The 19047-nt window shown below is 34.7% G+C and overlaps 1 protein-coding gene across 2 annotated transcripts; it reads right to left on the bottom strand.

Annotated features, from left to right (window-relative positions):
- Positions 1 to 6171: 6171 nt before the first annotated feature.
- LOC132612261 (aspartic proteinase CDR1-like) lies at positions 6172 to 7673 on the bottom strand. 2 transcript variants are annotated; one of them, XM_060326564.1, is made up of 2 exons: positions 7005 to 7671; positions 6172 to 6866 (listed from the first exon to the last, which is right to left on the bottom strand). In XM_060326564.1, the coding sequence occupies exons 1-2, from the start codon at positions 7555 to 7557 to the stop codon at positions 6211 to 6213; spliced, it is 1209 nt and encodes a 402-aa protein (XP_060182547.1). In that variant the 5' UTR covers positions 7558 to 7671; the 3' UTR covers positions 6172 to 6210. The 2 variants fall into 2 exon arrangements, with proteins under 2 accessions (XP_060182547.1, XP_060182546.1); XM_060326563.1 differs by having other exon boundaries at positions 6172 to 7673.
- Positions 7674 to 19047: the final 11374 nt, after the last annotated feature.

Raw genomic sequence — 19047 nt, forward strand, 5'->3', positions numbered from 1 at the left:
AATATTATAATATAAAGTAAAAGAAATGCTTACATGTAAAAATGTATAATAAGCAACAAATGAAGGAGGAGAAAATGAGATAACAACAAGAAGCAAATTGATCTAGCGAAGAAATGCTTATTTTTTAAGTTAATTGATAAGATCAACAGAACAAAGCAATAAGAAAAATAAAATGTAGCGGATGGGCTGTTCCTCCCTTAAATAGGGGTCTCGACTTCGAGCATGGGTATGAAATTTTTTTTTGGTAGGGAGCACTTTCTCGATTGGGCCCGAGGCGATGTCAATTTGGATTGGTCGAGCTGCAATGCGGGTACTGGACACTGAATAGAAAATAAAAATAAAAAGATAAATAAGGTAGCAGGTTCGATAACTTTTGAAAAGTAGACCATAAGACCAAAAAGTAAATTTAACTTTAAAAAATAATGTAGGACCTAAAGATAAATTAATTGGAAAGTTTGACATTTTATTGGAAACTTTTGTGAGGACTGCAAATACCCTTTGGTTGTCCCTTATATATAGTAGTAGTTTTATAGAGGTCCGGGTTTACTTAATATATAAAAGTAGATATTTTAGTTAAAGGAATATAATTTGTGTTAGTAATATTTAAATTTTGAAGAAGTATATTATCAATATTTAAAAGCAAAACTTTCATTTTGCTCCTTTAATATCGTAACTTTTATTTTGATGAAATTATTTACTTTAAATCAGATGCATTGTCAGAATTTGGTTTATGAGTTATGAATCCTAATTTTCAAAGTTATTTAGTTCTAAATTAATGGTGTATACATATTTTATGAACTTGTAAGACAAATATAGAATTTGAAACAAAGTGCTACCAAATCCGACCAAATTCATAGCTAACACTCTAACTCTGCCCTACTTCAAATTCATTTTGTGTTTAAAAGATTAATTTTAGTTAACTTAACAAGAAATTTTAAAGAAAACTCAATCTTTACTCATAACATTGTCTTCATTTTCAACACTATTGACATCATTCAATAATTTTTTAAACTATATGAATATCATTTTAGTACAAATCTTTTTAGACACATATGAGTTTATTAATGCATAAATGTCAAGTAAAAAAAAATGCTCACATGTAAGTAAAAGAATTTTCAGAAATTCCCAAATTTCATAATACAAATATAAAGTAAAAGAAGTTACATGTAAAAATCTATAATAAGCAACAAATGAAAAGGGAGAAAACGAGAGAGCAACAAGAAGCAAGAATATCTAGCGAATGAATGACTATTTTTTAGGTTAATAGATAAGATCAATAGAAGAAAGTAACAGGAAAAATAAAGTGTAGCGGATGAAGTTGCTCCTCCCTTAAACAAGGGTCTGGGGTTCGAGACTAGGTATGAAAAAATTCTTGATAGGGAACGCTTCCCCCGAATGGGCCATACGCAACGCGATTTTAGATTAGTCGGGCTCTAATACGGGTACCGAACACTAGATAGGAAACTAAAAAAACAGGAAAAATAAAATAGGAAGTTTGACAGCTTTTGAAAAGTAAACCTTAAGAACAAAAAGTAAATTTGACTTTAAAAATAAGTTCAGGACCTAGAAGTAATTAGTTGAAGAGTTTGATATTTTATTGGAAACTTTTGTGAGGACTACAAAAGTCCTTGGTTTTCCCTTATATATAGTATTAATACTAGTCTCGTGAAGCCTGTGCTTAGCCTGGGTCCAATATAAAAATAGTTTTAGTTAAAATATTAGCAGAGCGGGCCCAATGCGGATTGGTTGGGATTTTTTGGGTCAAAACCTCATAATTTCGCGCTTTAACTTATATTTAAGCTTGAGGTTCATTCCCTAACACCCCTATTCATGAAAAACCATCCTAAGGCAAAAAAGAACAAGCCCCAAGCCTCGAGAACCCTCCAAGGTAAGTTCTATGATGATTCTAGGTTGATTTCAAGTCTCTAACCCTTTTTTAATTTGAGTAAACCCTTCTAATCGATAGAGTTGTGATTGGAACATCATTATTGAGCGAAGAAACCCTATAACTCGAATTCAAGAGGATTGAACTTCAAAAAGGTAATGCTTCTAGTCCCTAATCATTTATAGTTGTGAATTGATGAGTTATTGGGAAAATAGTAAATAGGTTTGATAAAGAGAATCATATGAACTATGCTAGGTTTTTGGGTTGTTGACTTAAGATTGTTGTAATCATTTGGGTGATGAAAAATGGTGTTAGTTATATCTATTTGGGATTGTAGAATCACCTAGAAGTAGTAGAATGAAAATTGGGTGAAGAAAACATCATTAATAAGGGCTATGAAGCTTTACGCTCGTAAGGTGTTTGATAAAATGTCTAAGTGACTAAATCATGAGCAATAGTGTTAATATTGGTTCATGTTGATATATATTGCCATAGATTATCATTGAAAGAGGTGACGAACATTATGATACGCTTAAAAGGCTAGAGTCAAGGTATGCGAGGCTAACTCTTTACGTTTGGGAATGTTTATGATTCTCCCTACGTCTCATTCTTTATGACTATTACGAATTGACTCAGAAAGTAATTATGCCTCAGTTCCATGAATAGTTGTAGAACTTCTATTTTCTAGATGACATAGTTTCATAATTCGTTTAATATCCGATGAGCCTCAGTTATGACAAATCACTTTATTATGAATACATGTCTCCGTCTAGTTCTATTCAGCGTTCCAGTATCATGTAACTCAGTATGCTCAGCATCATGTATTGCAGTATGATTCTCAGTTCTTTATTTTAAATCCCTAAACGTTGAACACTTGTATCTGGGCCTGAGGCCGTAGTTTACGCTTTATGCATCTTTGAGCCTGAGGCTGCAGTTATGCATACGTATACTTAGGCCCGAGGCCACAGCTTGTGCACATATATATTGGACCTGAGGCCGCAGCTTATTTACTCAGATAAACAGGTGGTTTCTCATTCAGAACAGGGAGTACTTATGTTCAGTTACAATTTCTCTCAGTTAGTTTTACATACCTAAGCAATTAAAATGTACCGACATCCCTTTTTGCCGGGGCCTGCATCTCACGATATAGGTAACGATTTACAGGTTGACGATTCTGCTTGCTAAGACATCTCGTATCAGCTATTTGTGAGCCTCAGTCTTTCAGGGCATTATCCCTTTTTTTCAATCTTTATAGTATTTCAGTTAGTAAGGTATGTCGGGGGCCTTGTCCCGGTAAACAATTAGCATTTCAGTATTCTTTAGAGGCTTCGTAGACTATAGTCCAGTCAGTCATATGTTAGCAGGCTTTTATGTGTTAGCCTTGTCGGCTACTCGTTTATACTTGCAGACTTTTCAGTACTTTTCACACTTATGGTATTTAAGTCAGACTCTTTAATAGATCAGCATATTGTGTGTTTATATTCAGCTTACAATTACACCACATGTTGATCCAGCCAGCCAGTTGGTTAGCTCGGTCATATGCAGTCAGGCACCGAGTGTCGTGTTACGCCCTAGCACCGAGTGCCTTGTTATGCCCAGGCCATGGTTCGGGGCGTGACAGACTCAGGACGACAAAATCTTTCCTTTCCTTTGTCACTTATATATATATATATATATATATATATATATATATATATATATATATATATATATATATATATCAAACAGAGTCACAATAAATAAATATGATGTAGAATATTAAACAAAAAAGAAAAAAAAGGGAGTAAAGGTGGGGGTGGGGTGTAGGTTCATTCGTGACAGTATCGCGCACCTTCAGTTGTACTCTCATGGTCCTTCGAGATAATATATCAAAACCCTCATAAACGATCATGTTTTTTATTAGTTTCATACTTAAACTATACCTAATTTACTTTAGCTCCTTGAACTATAGATTTCAGGTGCTAAACCCCTAAACTATAGCTTGGAGAACTTCGCCGAACGCCGAAAAATTCACCAAGCTCCGGTGACTGGGAACTGCGGAGGCTCTGATGGAGAGTCTAAGGTTTTTGTGGAAGTGGAAAAGTTCTAGAATTTTGGTGATGATAAGACGAAGAGTGCTATAATGGTGTGTAGAGCTATGGGGCATTGGGATTGGATGAGGAAGTGAAAGCAAAGACACTGTATACACACAGTGATTATGTGCAGAGGTAGAGCCATTGGAAGTTTATGGGTTCGAGGTTCTAGTCCTTTAAAGTTACTGCGTTCTAAATTTACAATTTGTATATTTATAATTCGAGGGACAAAAATTAAAGACCAGTCCATATGAAAGACAATCTGCGCAAAAAGTAGGGCTAATCCTATGAAATCATGGGTTAAACTGGACCAACACAGCAGACCAAGCCCATACTGACGGTTCTAGTCATATAGGATTGTGAAGACTGAAGAAATCTTCAAAACTCACTGTTGAGGAGCATAGCACGAAAAACATGCACAAGCAGCCTATTTTCACAACACCATTTAAGGCGCAGTCACCTTTTTAACAACTTTGTATGAATAGTAGCTAAAGGTTTTCAGTATTAAGCTTAAAGAAGTGCAATCACAACTTCAACTATGAAAATTGAGATTAAATTAATTGAATCTTATTGAAAAAGCTTGAAAACATTGACATGGAGTGATTGGTAGTTCAAAACTTAAAAAATAAAAGCTACTCTCAATTTCGAATATATATATATATATATATATATATATATATATATATATATATTTGAATTTTTTAATATTTCACCTTAGCAAACCAAACTTCTAGCACGATTGTCGGAAGCCAAACTTCTGACAAAGATGTCAAAAATTTGCACGGCCAAACTTCAGAGCTGTCACTTAACTTAATATTTTTTCCCCCTCATTTCAAGTTCAGTTACGTATTTCAAGGAGCTACGTGAAACTATGCTCTAGGTTTATGCATTTTCTTTTTGGGATCAAACTTTAAATGTAATATGTGTTGATGAATCTTTTAACATAGTCTTGAAAAAAAATTGACCAATTCAAGAACTAAAAATTCCAGTCTTTTTTTTAGTAATTAACTGACATTTTATTACCAAAGTAGGTCATCACTAGACTGGACGGGCCCAGACTCAGTGAGACATAGCAATTACACTACTATCCATCCAAGGATAAAAGTTCAGATCTTGCAGTCTTCTAGCTAGTCTCTGTATCATACTACCTCTTACAAAAATTTCCTGAATTGTCAATCTGACTATTACTCCCGGTTGCCTCCTAATCTTCTGGAACACTATACGATTCCTCTCTTGCCAGACAAAGTATGCTGCTGCAGCTAGAGCCATTCTATAAATTATGGCCATAGCATTGTTGCTTCTATATCTATTCTCCATCCAAAATATCTCCTTAGTCCAACTTCCAGCTTGTCATTTTATTACTTGCCAGGCCAATATTGGTTCCCAAATCTGAGTAGTACAAGGACAAGCAAAAAAGAAATGTTCAATGGTTTCATTAGCATGCTGACACATTGGACATTTTTTGTCATCAATCAGTCCCCACTTTGCCACTCTGTCCCTAGTGTACAATCATCCATGTGCAACTAGTGTCACCAAGAATATCCATTTAGATGATCCTGGATTACTGCAAGTTAACCTCCTTCATGATAGTTTGGGATGTTCTCCTAGTAACTTCAAGTGCATCTTTTTCACTGAGAATGCTCCCATAGTTTCCAGGTCTGATCTAGTCACGCCTGCTGCTCCAATGTAGCACTAAAAATTCCAGTCTAATATTTTCATTTTTCCTAATTTCATTAGAAAAGTTAAAAACTCATATTGCTTCAGTTTTTTTGTTAATATGACCCCTAGTATTAGTATTTTAGTAGAAAACATTTCAGTTAGAATAATTATTTAACATTCCCATTGTCTGATACTAATAAGAATTTGACTCCAGAAGAAATTCATCAAAAAATTTGCTCTTTTCTTGCATTTACTAATTGAAGTATTTTGAGAAATTGAAAAATGGACTAAATATTTGTGCTTACTCAAAACGTTCATTCAATTAAATAAAACGTATATAAGATAATCATATAACGAAACTCTTTGTATGGTCTTTATGCACATCTAAATCCCTAAAAATTCAATAACAAATAACAGTCATTAAATATATTAGATCTCCATTTCTAAGCATCGGAAGAAATAAATCTAAGTCTCCATCAATAGAATCATTTGAAGTATTGCTAATAAGATTAAAAGACCAACAAACAAATTAAAGGGGAAATAAAAAAGGAAATAAAAAAGCACTAGCTTGCCAAAGCATATTTCATATATTCATTAGTACTTAGTACAATCTGTAGGCAAGAAATGAACTTTACTTGCCACAAGATCATATCCAATTACAAAATTCATCTGTGCCAAATTCCCTAAAATAGCAGTTTCCTCATCTGGCACCATAGTAAAACAAATAAGACCTTCCTCCACTTCTATAAATGTGTTCATAGCCGATAACTCTACATCTGCGTTAGTAAAATGAACAGCAATTTTGGGAGCATCAATTGTGCCATTCTCAGACTGGTAACATACATTAAAAATACCAAACGGATCGTCCTTCCTAGTAGCATTTATCGAAACCACCAATGTTTTTTCCAAAACCGAGTAAAAATCATTAGGAAGATATGTCAACATCGTACCAGAATCGATTATAATATTCCCTTCATCACAGGCATTGACTATAGAAGACTTGAATTCCAAAGTTTTATTCCTAACGCTGATACCTTCCAAGTTTAAATAGTAGAATGAGTTTTGTTGCTTTTGTATCAAGGGAGTTGAAACGACGTCAAGACCATACACATCAGCACTGTCACCAAAGTAGATGTGACTAGTTGCATTGGAATTAGTTGGTGATGAATCTAATAATGGGATCAAACAGTAAGAAAATTTCCCTTTGATTTCTTGATTCATCTGGTTGACAATTGAGACTCTGCCACCACCTAAGCCCATCATTCCGGAGGTATAGTTATTGAACGACGTTTCGTTGTTGACATGTCCACATCCAAAAACAATGTTAGGAACATAGATATTCTCACCAGAAGTAGAAGTAAATGTGAAAGTTTCAATAGAAAGATCACCTATACTATAGGTTTGGTCTTCATAAGTCTGTTCATAATTACAAATGTTACTCTTACATGTAGTCGTAGAAGGCCTAATTTCTTGACAAGCTTTGTCGTTGCAACCAACAGTTCTGTAAGTAGAACTATTATAGGGATAGAAAATAGGTACCAATTGTCTGAAGCAAGTAACACAAGGCTCACATTGAGTCCATGTTAAGTCACTGCCAGTGTCAACTATGGCAAGCATATCTATTGGCGGAGTTCCAATAGATATTTTCGTGAAGTATTCACCTCGCATTGGAGCAATTGTCGATTGGAGTGCATCCAACTTTTTTTTAAAGAAGGAAGCCCGAGAGAATGACCGGCGGAAGGCATTTTGAAGGCGTTCAAACGGAGAGTTGGATGGGTTATAACAAGGTGAAAGAGGAGAATCGCGGTGGATAAGATCAAGAGTGAAATCATTTCCGCGACGATTGGTTGTTATTTTTTGACAAGACACCAAAGAAAGATGAAAGAAAGCTAAAAAGACAAATGTATTGATAAGAGTGAAAGCTTTAGTATTAATCCCCATAGAGAATGATGAGAAATGATGAAGAGGATCCTCTTTTTAGTACCCATTTTATTGGTAAAAGAGTGTGAAAACTATATATGGGACCTTAGTAAATGGAATATATATGCGAGTGTGATGGAACAGTGGAGAAGATGAGTTCATGTTAAACATATCAAATGCATAGAAGATATTATTCATAGATATTATAAAATGAATAATGAAATGAAACATCTTGGGAAGTTGTTTCAATAATAGATATTATTCATAGTCTATGACTACTATTATATACTCTATAAATATTAGATTCGTGTCATTTACTTCTTGTCTCTTCCATATTTCCTTAAGAAGGTGCATAATACAGTTCATTGACTACTTTCTACACATTAATTGCTTAATTAACTATTCATTATAAATAATTTTAAAAAAAAATATGTTATGTCTTTTTACAATTGGTTTGTTTTGTATATAAAACAGACATATCTTTTATATATGTTTTCACACCAATGATAAAAAAAAATAAAAAATCAAGACAAATAAAATCAACTAGACAACATTAAAACATCTTATTACACCAAATTCCATTGATATTCAACTTAATTCTAAAAATAAAAAATATTAAGACTCCGGCGAAATTAAACATAGTGACAAATTTTCAATAATAAGCGCAAACTGAGTCGAAACACAAGTCAATCAGTTGCTTAATTAAATTTAATACCTCAATCTTAAAACTTTCTTGTTCCAAATTGTCTAAATTCAAGCAAATCACTCACATCATTTATGACCTTATAAATTAATACACACATTTTTTGTAATATGACCGTCTCACCATTTCTCACTTTTGAACATTATTCACATTTTAATTTAGCCCTTTGACGACGTGAAGGGTGCATGGGTCCTTCCTTGTGTTGGTAATTGGTATAGTTTTTTTTTTTTTTTGGCTGCTAAACTACTTAAATATGTATATATGTGGGTACCATGCATGAGAGTGCACCTTGAATGGTCCTTGGTAACGTGCACCATTGTGTACCAGGTTTTGGGATTGAATCCCCTCTGATCATACCTTTTTTGGGTCAGATATTTCTGTTTGTCTCTCTCTTTTTTTCTTTTGTGGTTCCTTAGCTCTTTTGGTTTTTTTCTATTAAATTTCTTTTATGTTTCTCTTTTTTTCTTTTCTCTTTTTTGTCATTGCTTTTTTTGCTCTTTTGGTTCATTTCCAATTCTTCAAATTTCTATTTTCTTCTTTTCTTTTTTGGTTCCTGATTCTTTGATTTTTCTGTTTCTTTTTTCCATTTCTTTCTTTCTTTTTTTATCCTTTCTTTATTTTCATTTTTGCTTCATTCTTCGCATTTTTTAAGTCTATAAAAAATAAAAAAATTCTATTTCCTCCGGACCTCTCTTTCTTCATGTGTCTTCAACAACACTTTTACGAATAGTGGTCACCTTTTTCCTAGTTTCTTATCATTTCTTCTTGTTTTCCTTCCATATTTTTCTTTTTAATTTGTGAAGTAAATATTTTTGGATAATAATTATTGATCGCTTTTAAAATATGTAAATTCGTTAAGAATAGCTGTAAATTGAACGACATTTTCTTGTGATGCATAATAATCTCATCAACTTGTTATCATGGCACACTTTTATGGAATCAAACCAAACGATAGTAAAGTGCACCCATCCTCTTAAAATTCTAGATACGCCAAGGGTGAATTTATGCATAAAAATGGGTCACGTGAACTCATGATCACCCAATTAAACTCGATATATTATGTGTGTAATTTTTAAATTATATGTATTACTATATGAAAGAACTCATGGTCAAAAGAGACTGAGTAGAGCACTAGTTAAGCACTGTGGGTTACCTCCTTAAGGTATCGGGATCGAACTTGACTTACATTACCCAAAAGCAAATACGTAGAAGCGCAAAGTGTGAAATGACCGAATTCGCAGAACTGGAACATCAACCAAAATTTATTCTTCTCCTTTTTTTTTTTTTTTTTTTAATTATAAACAATTAATCAAAAACTCTTGTTCGGTTGTTCCCATAGGTAATAGCTTGAATTCGTCGCTGCTGGTGCCCGGTAAGTCTTGAATTCAAATTTCGAACACCATTTTGGTCTTTTTATTGGATTTAAATTTGGGTTTTCGGAATTGTTAGTTCTTTTGAGTTTTTGAATTATGAGGTTTATGGGTTTTGAGAATTTCTTGGTTCTTTTGAGTTTTGGTAATTTCTTGGTTATTTTGAGTTTCTTGAATTTTGGGGTTTATGAGTTTTAAGGAATTTGAGGAAATTTTCATTAACAGGTTGGAGTCATAATTTTGTTTCGAAGAGGAAATATCATTTGCACTGTGGCCGTGAAGTTTTGGACCTCTGGGATCTTATTTGCACTTATTTCGAGCTCGGTAATGAACATTTCTCTATAGTTTTGAATTTGAAAGGGGTGTGATTCATGTATTTTACTATGAAAATGCAATTTCCCAATTTTTGAATGCGAAGGGGTGTGAATCATCTCTTTTATTATGAATTTGCAAGGGTGCGATTCCCTTATTTTTTAATGTGAAAGGGGTGTGATTCCCCTATTTTATTGTGAATTTTCAAGTGATAAAATTGTCATGACCCAATTCGTGAATCGTGATGGCATCTGCACAGTCCCCCCAGGTAGGCGAACCATTCTCAAATTATTTTAGTCATTTATAAGAATTATGCGAAAATAAATAATGATTTAGCTAATAGATTCAAATTATATAAATGATAAGTGTAGAAGTAATAATAACCCCAAAATCTAGTCTAGACTAGTACAGGAGTCACTATTACATATATACAAGTCTAATAGAAAGTACAAATCTCAAATATCAATACCGTCTTAGGAATACAAAGTAGATAGTTAAATACAAAGAAGAGTCACCGAGTTGCTGATCTAGCCCAAAAGCTTACCCTGGAATCTCTGTGAAGTAGACTCAGATCACTCTCGAGGACGAGAACTGGAACTAGTAACAAACTCTGCACTCAAAGGAAGAGTACAACAAGAGTAGCATCAGTACAAATAGCAAGTACTGGTAGGTATCATAGGGCGACAACAATTAGTTCACATATACGAAGAAAGAAATCGACAAGTAGGCAGTTAAGCAATCAAGCATACTGGCAAATCACATTATCATAATAATTTAGGACTTCCACCCACACATACGTCATCCAGAAACTCACTTTCCAAATCATAAGCCTAGTGAAGCTTCTAAACCACAAGTTTGTCAAGTCCCAATAATCTCAATTCGATAATCACGAATCCAAATTCTGAACCTAGGCAAAGTCACCAATCTGCAATCTAATCCAGTCCATAGTCAGATCCATGCCACAACAATGGCACAAATCGTTGACACTTAATTTTGCCTCGCTGTGCTTAAAATTAACGTTTCGGGGGCCCTGATTCGTTAAAAAGCACGGAATAGCATTTTTACACATTTTTGCATTTTTTGACAATTTATCGATAATTATCCTTATTTTAAGAATTTTATCAATTTATTGTCATTTTTAAGAATCATTATTTTTGCACATGTACAACGTAATGCTACCATTTTGTGCAATTAATAATTATTTCTTTATTTTATAGCAGTACATTTTTGTATCTTATACATTAATATTTATATTTTATACTTAAACTATTATTTATACATGTATTATTTAACTATATTTTAGTACAGTCCGTCAGTGTAGAGAAGATCGGAGCAAATAATTCTTAAAAGCTGAGCAAGAATTCAATCAAGTCAAGGTTTTATCACTTTTTTAAAAAGGTGACATTTGAAGTGATAAATTGAGTTCTTCATCCATTGGTTAATATACTTTTATACACTGGTTCAAAGGGTGAAATCCCTATTGGACAATAACCTAAAGACCAAATGTGGCATTAAAGGGACAATGTGGTGTAGTCCTTTATTTTTTGGACAAAACAAAGGATCATTTTGTACTATAAATAGAGGAGATGGGTCTTCATATTTTTTCACCACTTCATCTCATCTCACATATATTTTTTCTTCTCTCTACACTCTTCATATTTTCTCTTCATAGGAAGACTAGCAAGGCTAGCATCTTTCTCCTCTCTATATTTTTTTTTTCTCTCTTCTTTTTTCATACATTGTCTTTATATTTTTATAGATTGTCTTCAAATTTGTTATATGCATTGTCTTTATATTTTTTTTATATACATAACATACATTGACTTTATATTTATTCATGCATTTGTGTTTACATTTATTCATGCATTTGTCTTTACATTTATTCATACATTTATCTTTACATCTATTCTTGCATTGTCTTACATTTACTCATGTATTTATCTTTATATTTTGTCATGCATTTGTCTCTACACTTATTCATGTATTGTCTTTACATTTATTCATGCATTTTGTTTATATTTATTCATACATTGTCTCTGCATTTTCTTCATATATTTTCTCTACATTTTTCATACATATTTTTTCCACTTTAACCCACACTTTTTCCTTTACATAATTTTACATCTCTATATTCTTTTATATATTTTTATACCATACATTATACACATATGCAGGTACATACTTACTTTACCTAACCACTAAGTGAAGAAGGAATAAAATTTTCATAAAAAGAGGGTGCACTTTGTTGACCAAAAAGTAAAGGGAGAAATTTTTCATTAAAAGAATGCACATTTTTGTCTCTACATTATCTTTATATTTTTGTTATATTGTCTCTACAATTTTATTTATTTCTATACATGTATACATTTTCAATCCTTTTCTTTTACAGTTTTTGTACCATCACACTACATGCCTATTTTATTTTTTCTCTACACATTTTGCTCTTTACATTTTCTCTACATCATATTTACATTTATATAAATTTTCATTTTTATATTCATATATTTCTTTTATATACATCATTTACATGTACACTTTTACATTACATACATCACATTCTAAGGTCAAATCAAGTTTCAGCCTCAATTTTGTCAAATTTCCTTTTTAAAGATTTTATGTCAAATCATCTTTTTAAAACTTTATGTCAAATCACTTTTGAAAGACTTTATGTCAAATCACATTTTTAAGACTTTATGTCACATTCCTTACTTCTTGACTTTTCAATTTTTTTTAACCAATACATTTTTCTTTCATCTTATAATTTATTACAAATACTATACTTTTGGCCGATGAAGAAATTTTCGTCTGATTTCCAAGGCCTCTTCTGCACAATAGACGGGTTTTTATTTTAAGTTTATTTATTATTTCTCTAATTCATTCGATAGTTATTTATTCTCTTACTAACATTTTTTATGAAGTGTTTATATAGGTACCGGGAGATACATCTCGAAGACGACTCTCAGAAGGAACCCGAATCACTGTTTGTATTTACTTTTCGCGTTCTTTATAACTGTACAAAACATAAACTCATAATACAGTGGAAACTTTATTTTTGGAATGACTGGCCGATATATTTATTTACTTGTCGCCTCGTCTGTTTAACTTAAAATTTGTCATTCGCTTTAGGCAAGACTTAGGCCGTCAATACTGTCATAAATAGATTAAATTGACTTGGTATAAACACTTTATTAATTAAATTCACACTTTTGGCGTTTAGGCAAAAATACTAGTTCATCCTTTATTTTATATTATTTATACACTTTTAACACAACACGCATTTTATATTTTTTTTGTATACACTAATACACATTTTAGTTAAGTTAAATCCACATTTTTGACGCTAGGTAAATATTAGGCCTTCCATTTACAAATCTTTTATTCTTCAAAAGGCATTATATCTTTTCACTCAATTTTTATACATAATTCATTATACTTATTTTTTACCAACACTTTTACAATTCTTTTGTTCCTTGTTCTTTTGATAGGATATTCATTAAACAGACACTCTTTTACGAAACGGTAGAGACACAAGTCAAATTGACTTCACTTTTTTTTTTGAATTCTTTCGTTATATAAATGATTTACACTGATGAATATTCTTAAATTCTTTTTACATTCTCTATGCACTAATATAAATATTTATACAATTCTTTATACATTTTTATGTTTGATATACACTCTTTTATACTTGAAATTCATTCTTTATATATCTAATATATAGATATTCTTTTGTACACATGGACACACATTCTTTATATACTTGATATATTTATTTTACATACTCTTACATTTTTTATACATTCTTTAGATAGTTGTATACATTCTTTAGACTAACGGATATACACTCTTTATACCAACAGGTACACTTGTATACTTACAAGGTACATTCTCTTTATATTCTTTTATATATTATTTTTAAATATACATTCTTTATAAATACTTGATACTTGGTATAAATATATTTTTATACACTGTATATACTTAGCATATAATCACCAAATGTAGCTTTTAATGAAATCATAACATTTTGAAAACAAGTAATAATAATGATAAACAGATAGATAATCCACCTCTAGTGTTCAGTTAAACTAAGTTTAAGGACTATCTTCGGACAGGCTCTGAGGGATGCCTAATATCTTTCCCTCGGGGTAAATAAAATCCTTATCTAGAATCTCATAGGTTTTGTGGACTAAAAATGGAGTAGACACACAAATACATATAGGTTTCCTATTTTCCTTAAAAATTAGGTGGCGACTCTAACCCTTTAAAACCAGATAGAAGAATCGGGAAGTTGCAAACTATCTTGGATTCGTTCAAAATAGGGCGTAACACAAACAACCCATACCAAATAAAAAATAAAGAGTCATATAATGATGCAGGATGAAATGTAATGATGTGCAATGCGATACAATGCAATGCACTGGCCAAATATCTCAAACTTGTACACACATACTAAAGGCCTTGTTTGCACGATAGTCATGACCCATAGGGGACCCATGCTGTCCATGTACTACTCGCTCCTGAACAGACCTCGGATCATGAGTCCACTCGCTCCGGAACAGACCTTGGATCACGAGTTCACAAATAGGCCACATCCTCACCCCCTGTCAAATGTGCCTTATACATATTACCAGATAGGTTACATCCTCATCCCCTATCGGATGTGCCTTGTATCTGTGTGTGTGTGTATAAGTTGAGTATTCAAAATATGGTTCAAGTATAGAAATCCCAATTTGGAACATAAACACAAATGTAAGCATCAGGAATGAGAATGAATGCACAATACTCAACCATGGAATAAATCAACGAACTAGTTCAGTTAGCATAGAGAACCTATGACTTTCTTTACTTCCAAATATAGCAAGTACACCTCATAACTAAGTCTTGTGTCATCAAGGTGCTCCATTTTCTCATTTATCATCAGCAGCACCAAGTCATAATTTGCTATCAATATACATATGAAATGAGAATGTATGCCATGCATGATATCATCATCAACAGTAAATCATAATCAAGATTTCAACCGTGTATTTATCATAATTATACAATACGATTCAGGCCTAATCTCATTATCCTTCCTTTCTCCGATGATAAATGACCCAACAAGAGAGAAATGAGTGCCACACGTATCACAACACAACAATTAAGGCAACAAGCCTAATCACAATAACAGGGCAACAAGCCACAATTAGCAACAACCAACCTAATAGAATTCCATCCCAACTCAATACCCGAAGGCCTAGCATGCTTTCTGTTACACCTCGGAAATTTTTCCGTTAGTGTACAGTGAGTAGGCTAGCAAAGGACATAGCGTATGCGGTGTTTTGGAGACGAGTGATAACGTCCTGTAGATTGGTATCGAAGTGTTGAACAATTGTTAAGAAGGTTCCATAAGGATCGGAAATGAAACGAAGTGGAGAAAATGAGATTCAGTGAACTGGTGGGTTATACGGTCAACTATATGGACCGTAAAAGGGTTTTATGGCCGTATAATGAACCGTAGAAGTGTCACAGAAGAGACTGCTGAAGGGTGAGTTTTACGGTAGGTTATACGGATCGTATAATGGTTTGACGGTCCGTAAAATGAACTGTCAAGTTGAGACAGAGAAGAGTGGCCACTGGATCAGTTTTACGGTCAATTATACGGACCGTATAATGGACCGTAAAATGGCATCGGGACTGATTTGCATTTTATAAAAATATGATCCAAGTTTCATTTTCTCATTTCCTCTTCTCACTCCACGACCCTCTCTCTCTCTATAACATGCCATACTCTTCCAAAACAAGACTTCAAGTAGAAATCTAGGATCAATATCATCAATCCACAAAAACCTAGTGTAAGAACACATCAAAAGGATCATTTAAGGCAAGAAATTCCATAGAAGGTGGAACTAGGGCTTGGCCAAAGTGAAGCATTCCAACTCAAGACTGGTTCAACTATTATCTAAGGTATGTTTCATGACTTTATCATGTTATTTAAGGTATTAGGAGGCTAGGAAGCTTGAATGGTAGAAAGACATGGAAAATGGGTCTTGAATGGATGAATAGTGTCATCATTGGATGATAGTGGGATTGAATCGTGAATGTTGAAGTGTTAGGATTACGAATACGATATTAATGATGTTTATATCATGAAACAAGTATTAAAGGTGCGAGAACACAATAATGAGCTATACGGATAAATGCGGGAAAATTGGAGGGAAATGGTGAAATATGGTGAATAGATATAAATGATGGTTGTTGGTTGTAATATTGTGGATGTTGTGGTGAACATTGGGAATTGCTATAGACGATGGGAAAAGTAGTAAAAATAAAGGAAGTGCTGCCCAATTTTCTCTAGAAATAGTGACGCATTCTCTTAAGTCGATTAACTAATGTTAGTCCAATTCTCTCGTAAAGGTAACGACGTGACCTTGAAGGAAGACAAGGGATCGATAACGTAGCTAAGCGACAAGGTATGTGAGGCTAGTCCTTTCCTTCTAACGGCATGAATCTTATAACTCGAATCCCTATCTTCTTCATGAGTTCCTATATTCCGAAAAGTTAAATGCCTACTTCCATAAATGCTTATATGAGATAAGAGACACGATATGATGATGCTAGAATGATGATGATGTTATTCATTGCCTACACTCACCTTATGTGCTAGTTCTTTCAAGGTGAGGCAGAATGTCCATGATTGCTCCATAATGTAATCGGGGGATCACGACCTTACGTCACCCCGGTAGAGTAAAGTTAATCTCGAGTCTTATGTAGGTACTATGATGAGATAAGTATTTTATAATGAGCACATTATTATGATTATTTTATGATAAGCATGGCATGAGCATTTCACACCGGGCCTAGTTGGCCGGGCAGTCACCGCTGAGGCGGGCAGCTATACGGATACACCATGACCTTCTGGCATGGGCAGACACCACTAGTGGGCGGCATGAGATGGTACCCCGGACGCGGGAGGCCTGGACGCGGGCTAATGTTATTGATTATCACACTGTTCCGATATGGACGGGCAGCTTGCATATGATGCATACATGTTATGATGATAAGTATGAGTAAGACAGCATGCATTATTTCATTTATGAATGTCAGTCGGGTCCAGATGTTTCACATTGATGTTCTCATTATACTATTAATGTCTTTCTTCATTATTTATGCCTCTCATACTCAGTACAATATTCGTACTGACGTCCATTTTCTTTGGACGCTGTGTTCATGCCCACAGGTAGACAGGGAGGCGAGCTTGATCCAGATTCTTAGGAGCTGACAGCGGACTGAAAGCACTCCATTGTTCGGAGGTGCTTATGACTATTCCTTTGGTGTATATACATTTTGGGCCCGACGGAGTCTTGTTCTGTCTATATGTACAATATGTCAGTAGAGGCTCGTAGATGCGCAGTGTGGGTAGTATGGTCTCACATTTTTCATGTATATGTGTACTTATTATTTTGATATACCAATGATATATATATATATATATATATATATATATATATATATATATATATATATATATATATATATATATATATATATATATATATATATAAGAAATTATGTTTCCCTATAAACTATGACTTTTTCGTGCTTGAGTTAAAAGAAATAAAAAGGGCATTAATCGAGTAAGGTGAGTAGTAGAGCGAGCGGTGCTCGGTGGTTAGCCCCGGGTACCCGTCGCGGCCCCCAGCTGGGTCGTGACAAAAGTGGTATCAGAGCAGTTCGTCCTAGGAAGTATATACGAGCCGTGTCTAGTAAAGTCTTATTTATGGTGTGTTGCGCGCCACGCTAATAAACAAGAGGCTACATGGCATTTAGGAAAATGATCATCCTTCTTCCCATGAGATCGTGCGATAGAGCCGTGCCTAAGATTACATCCTTCCTAAAAGTGTGTTATGGTTTCAGGAAAAATACCACCAAAAGGAAAAGCTACCGCCGCCCAGAAGGGTAAAGCTACGACAAAATGGCGGGCAGAACAAGAGCTTCCACTGAATATAGAGGAAGGTGAATCGCAAAATGAGGCCGTGCCCAATGTAGAAGGGCAAGGAGGAGCCTCAGCTCCGATTCCTCCACCAGGTGCTTCGGGCCAACAAGTATCCGAGGCCATACATTTATTGACACAATTGGTTGCCGCTCAGGCACAACGACAGAATGCGGGCCTAAGTGATCGTTCAACTAGTACGAGAGCCCGTGATTTTATGACCTTAAATCCCCCGGAATTATTTGGGTCGCAGCCGGATAAAGATCCGCAAAAATTCATTGATGAAATGTTGAGGACCTTAAAGATTATTCATGCCTCCGAGACCGAATCCGTAGAGTTGGCCTCTTATAGACTCCGCGATGTAGCGGTGTTATGGTACAAAAATTGGATGGCAACAAGAGGAGAGAATGCACCACCTCCCGTTTGGCAAGAATTTGTGGATGCCTTTATTCGTCATTACTTGCCACCCGAGGTCCGCCGAGCTAGAGCGGACAGGTTCTTGAATTTAAAGCAAGGAAGCATGAGTGACCGAGAGTATAGTATGCAGTTCAATTCATTGGCCAGGTACGCTCCAACTATGGTGGCCGACATGGGAGACCGGGTCTATAGATTTGTGAGTAGTCTAGGGCCACATCTGTTCAGAGATTGTTTGACGGTCTCCTTGCAAAACGGGATGGATATTTCCCGGATACAGGCTCATGCTCAGAATCTTGAGGAACGACAACAGCAGCAGAGGAGTGATCGCGATAATGATCGGAGACAAGGTAAGAGGGCTAGATCTATGGGAACGAGCAGTGAGCATAGAGGGGGACCGAGACAGATGCATTCTAGGCACTCAGGTAGGTTAGCGACCAGTGCGCCTCCCAGATTCTCAGACAGGAGGTTTGACCGTTCTTTCCAGTCGGGACAGGGCCATAGGTCGAGGGCCCCAAATTCGCAGTTTAGGGGAGATTCTAGTCAGAGGATACCTCCAGTACCGTGGTGCAGCCAGTCCGACAAATTGCATTCCGGACAGTGTCGTCAGGGTTCGGATGCTTGTTATGCCTGCGGGCAAGTTGGTCATATGATGAGAGACTGTCCTTCAGCAAGAGATAGGGCTGGGACTCAGCCTACAGGTTCAGCAGCGGGTTCTTCTTCGGTACGCTCGACAG

Source organism: Lycium barbarum, chromosome 9, assembly GCF_019175385.1.
Source record: "Lycium barbarum isolate Lr01 chromosome 9, ASM1917538v2, whole genome shotgun sequence".
In the NCBI taxonomy this organism is placed as follows: Eukaryota; Viridiplantae; Streptophyta; class Magnoliopsida; order Solanales; family Solanaceae; genus Lycium; species Lycium barbarum.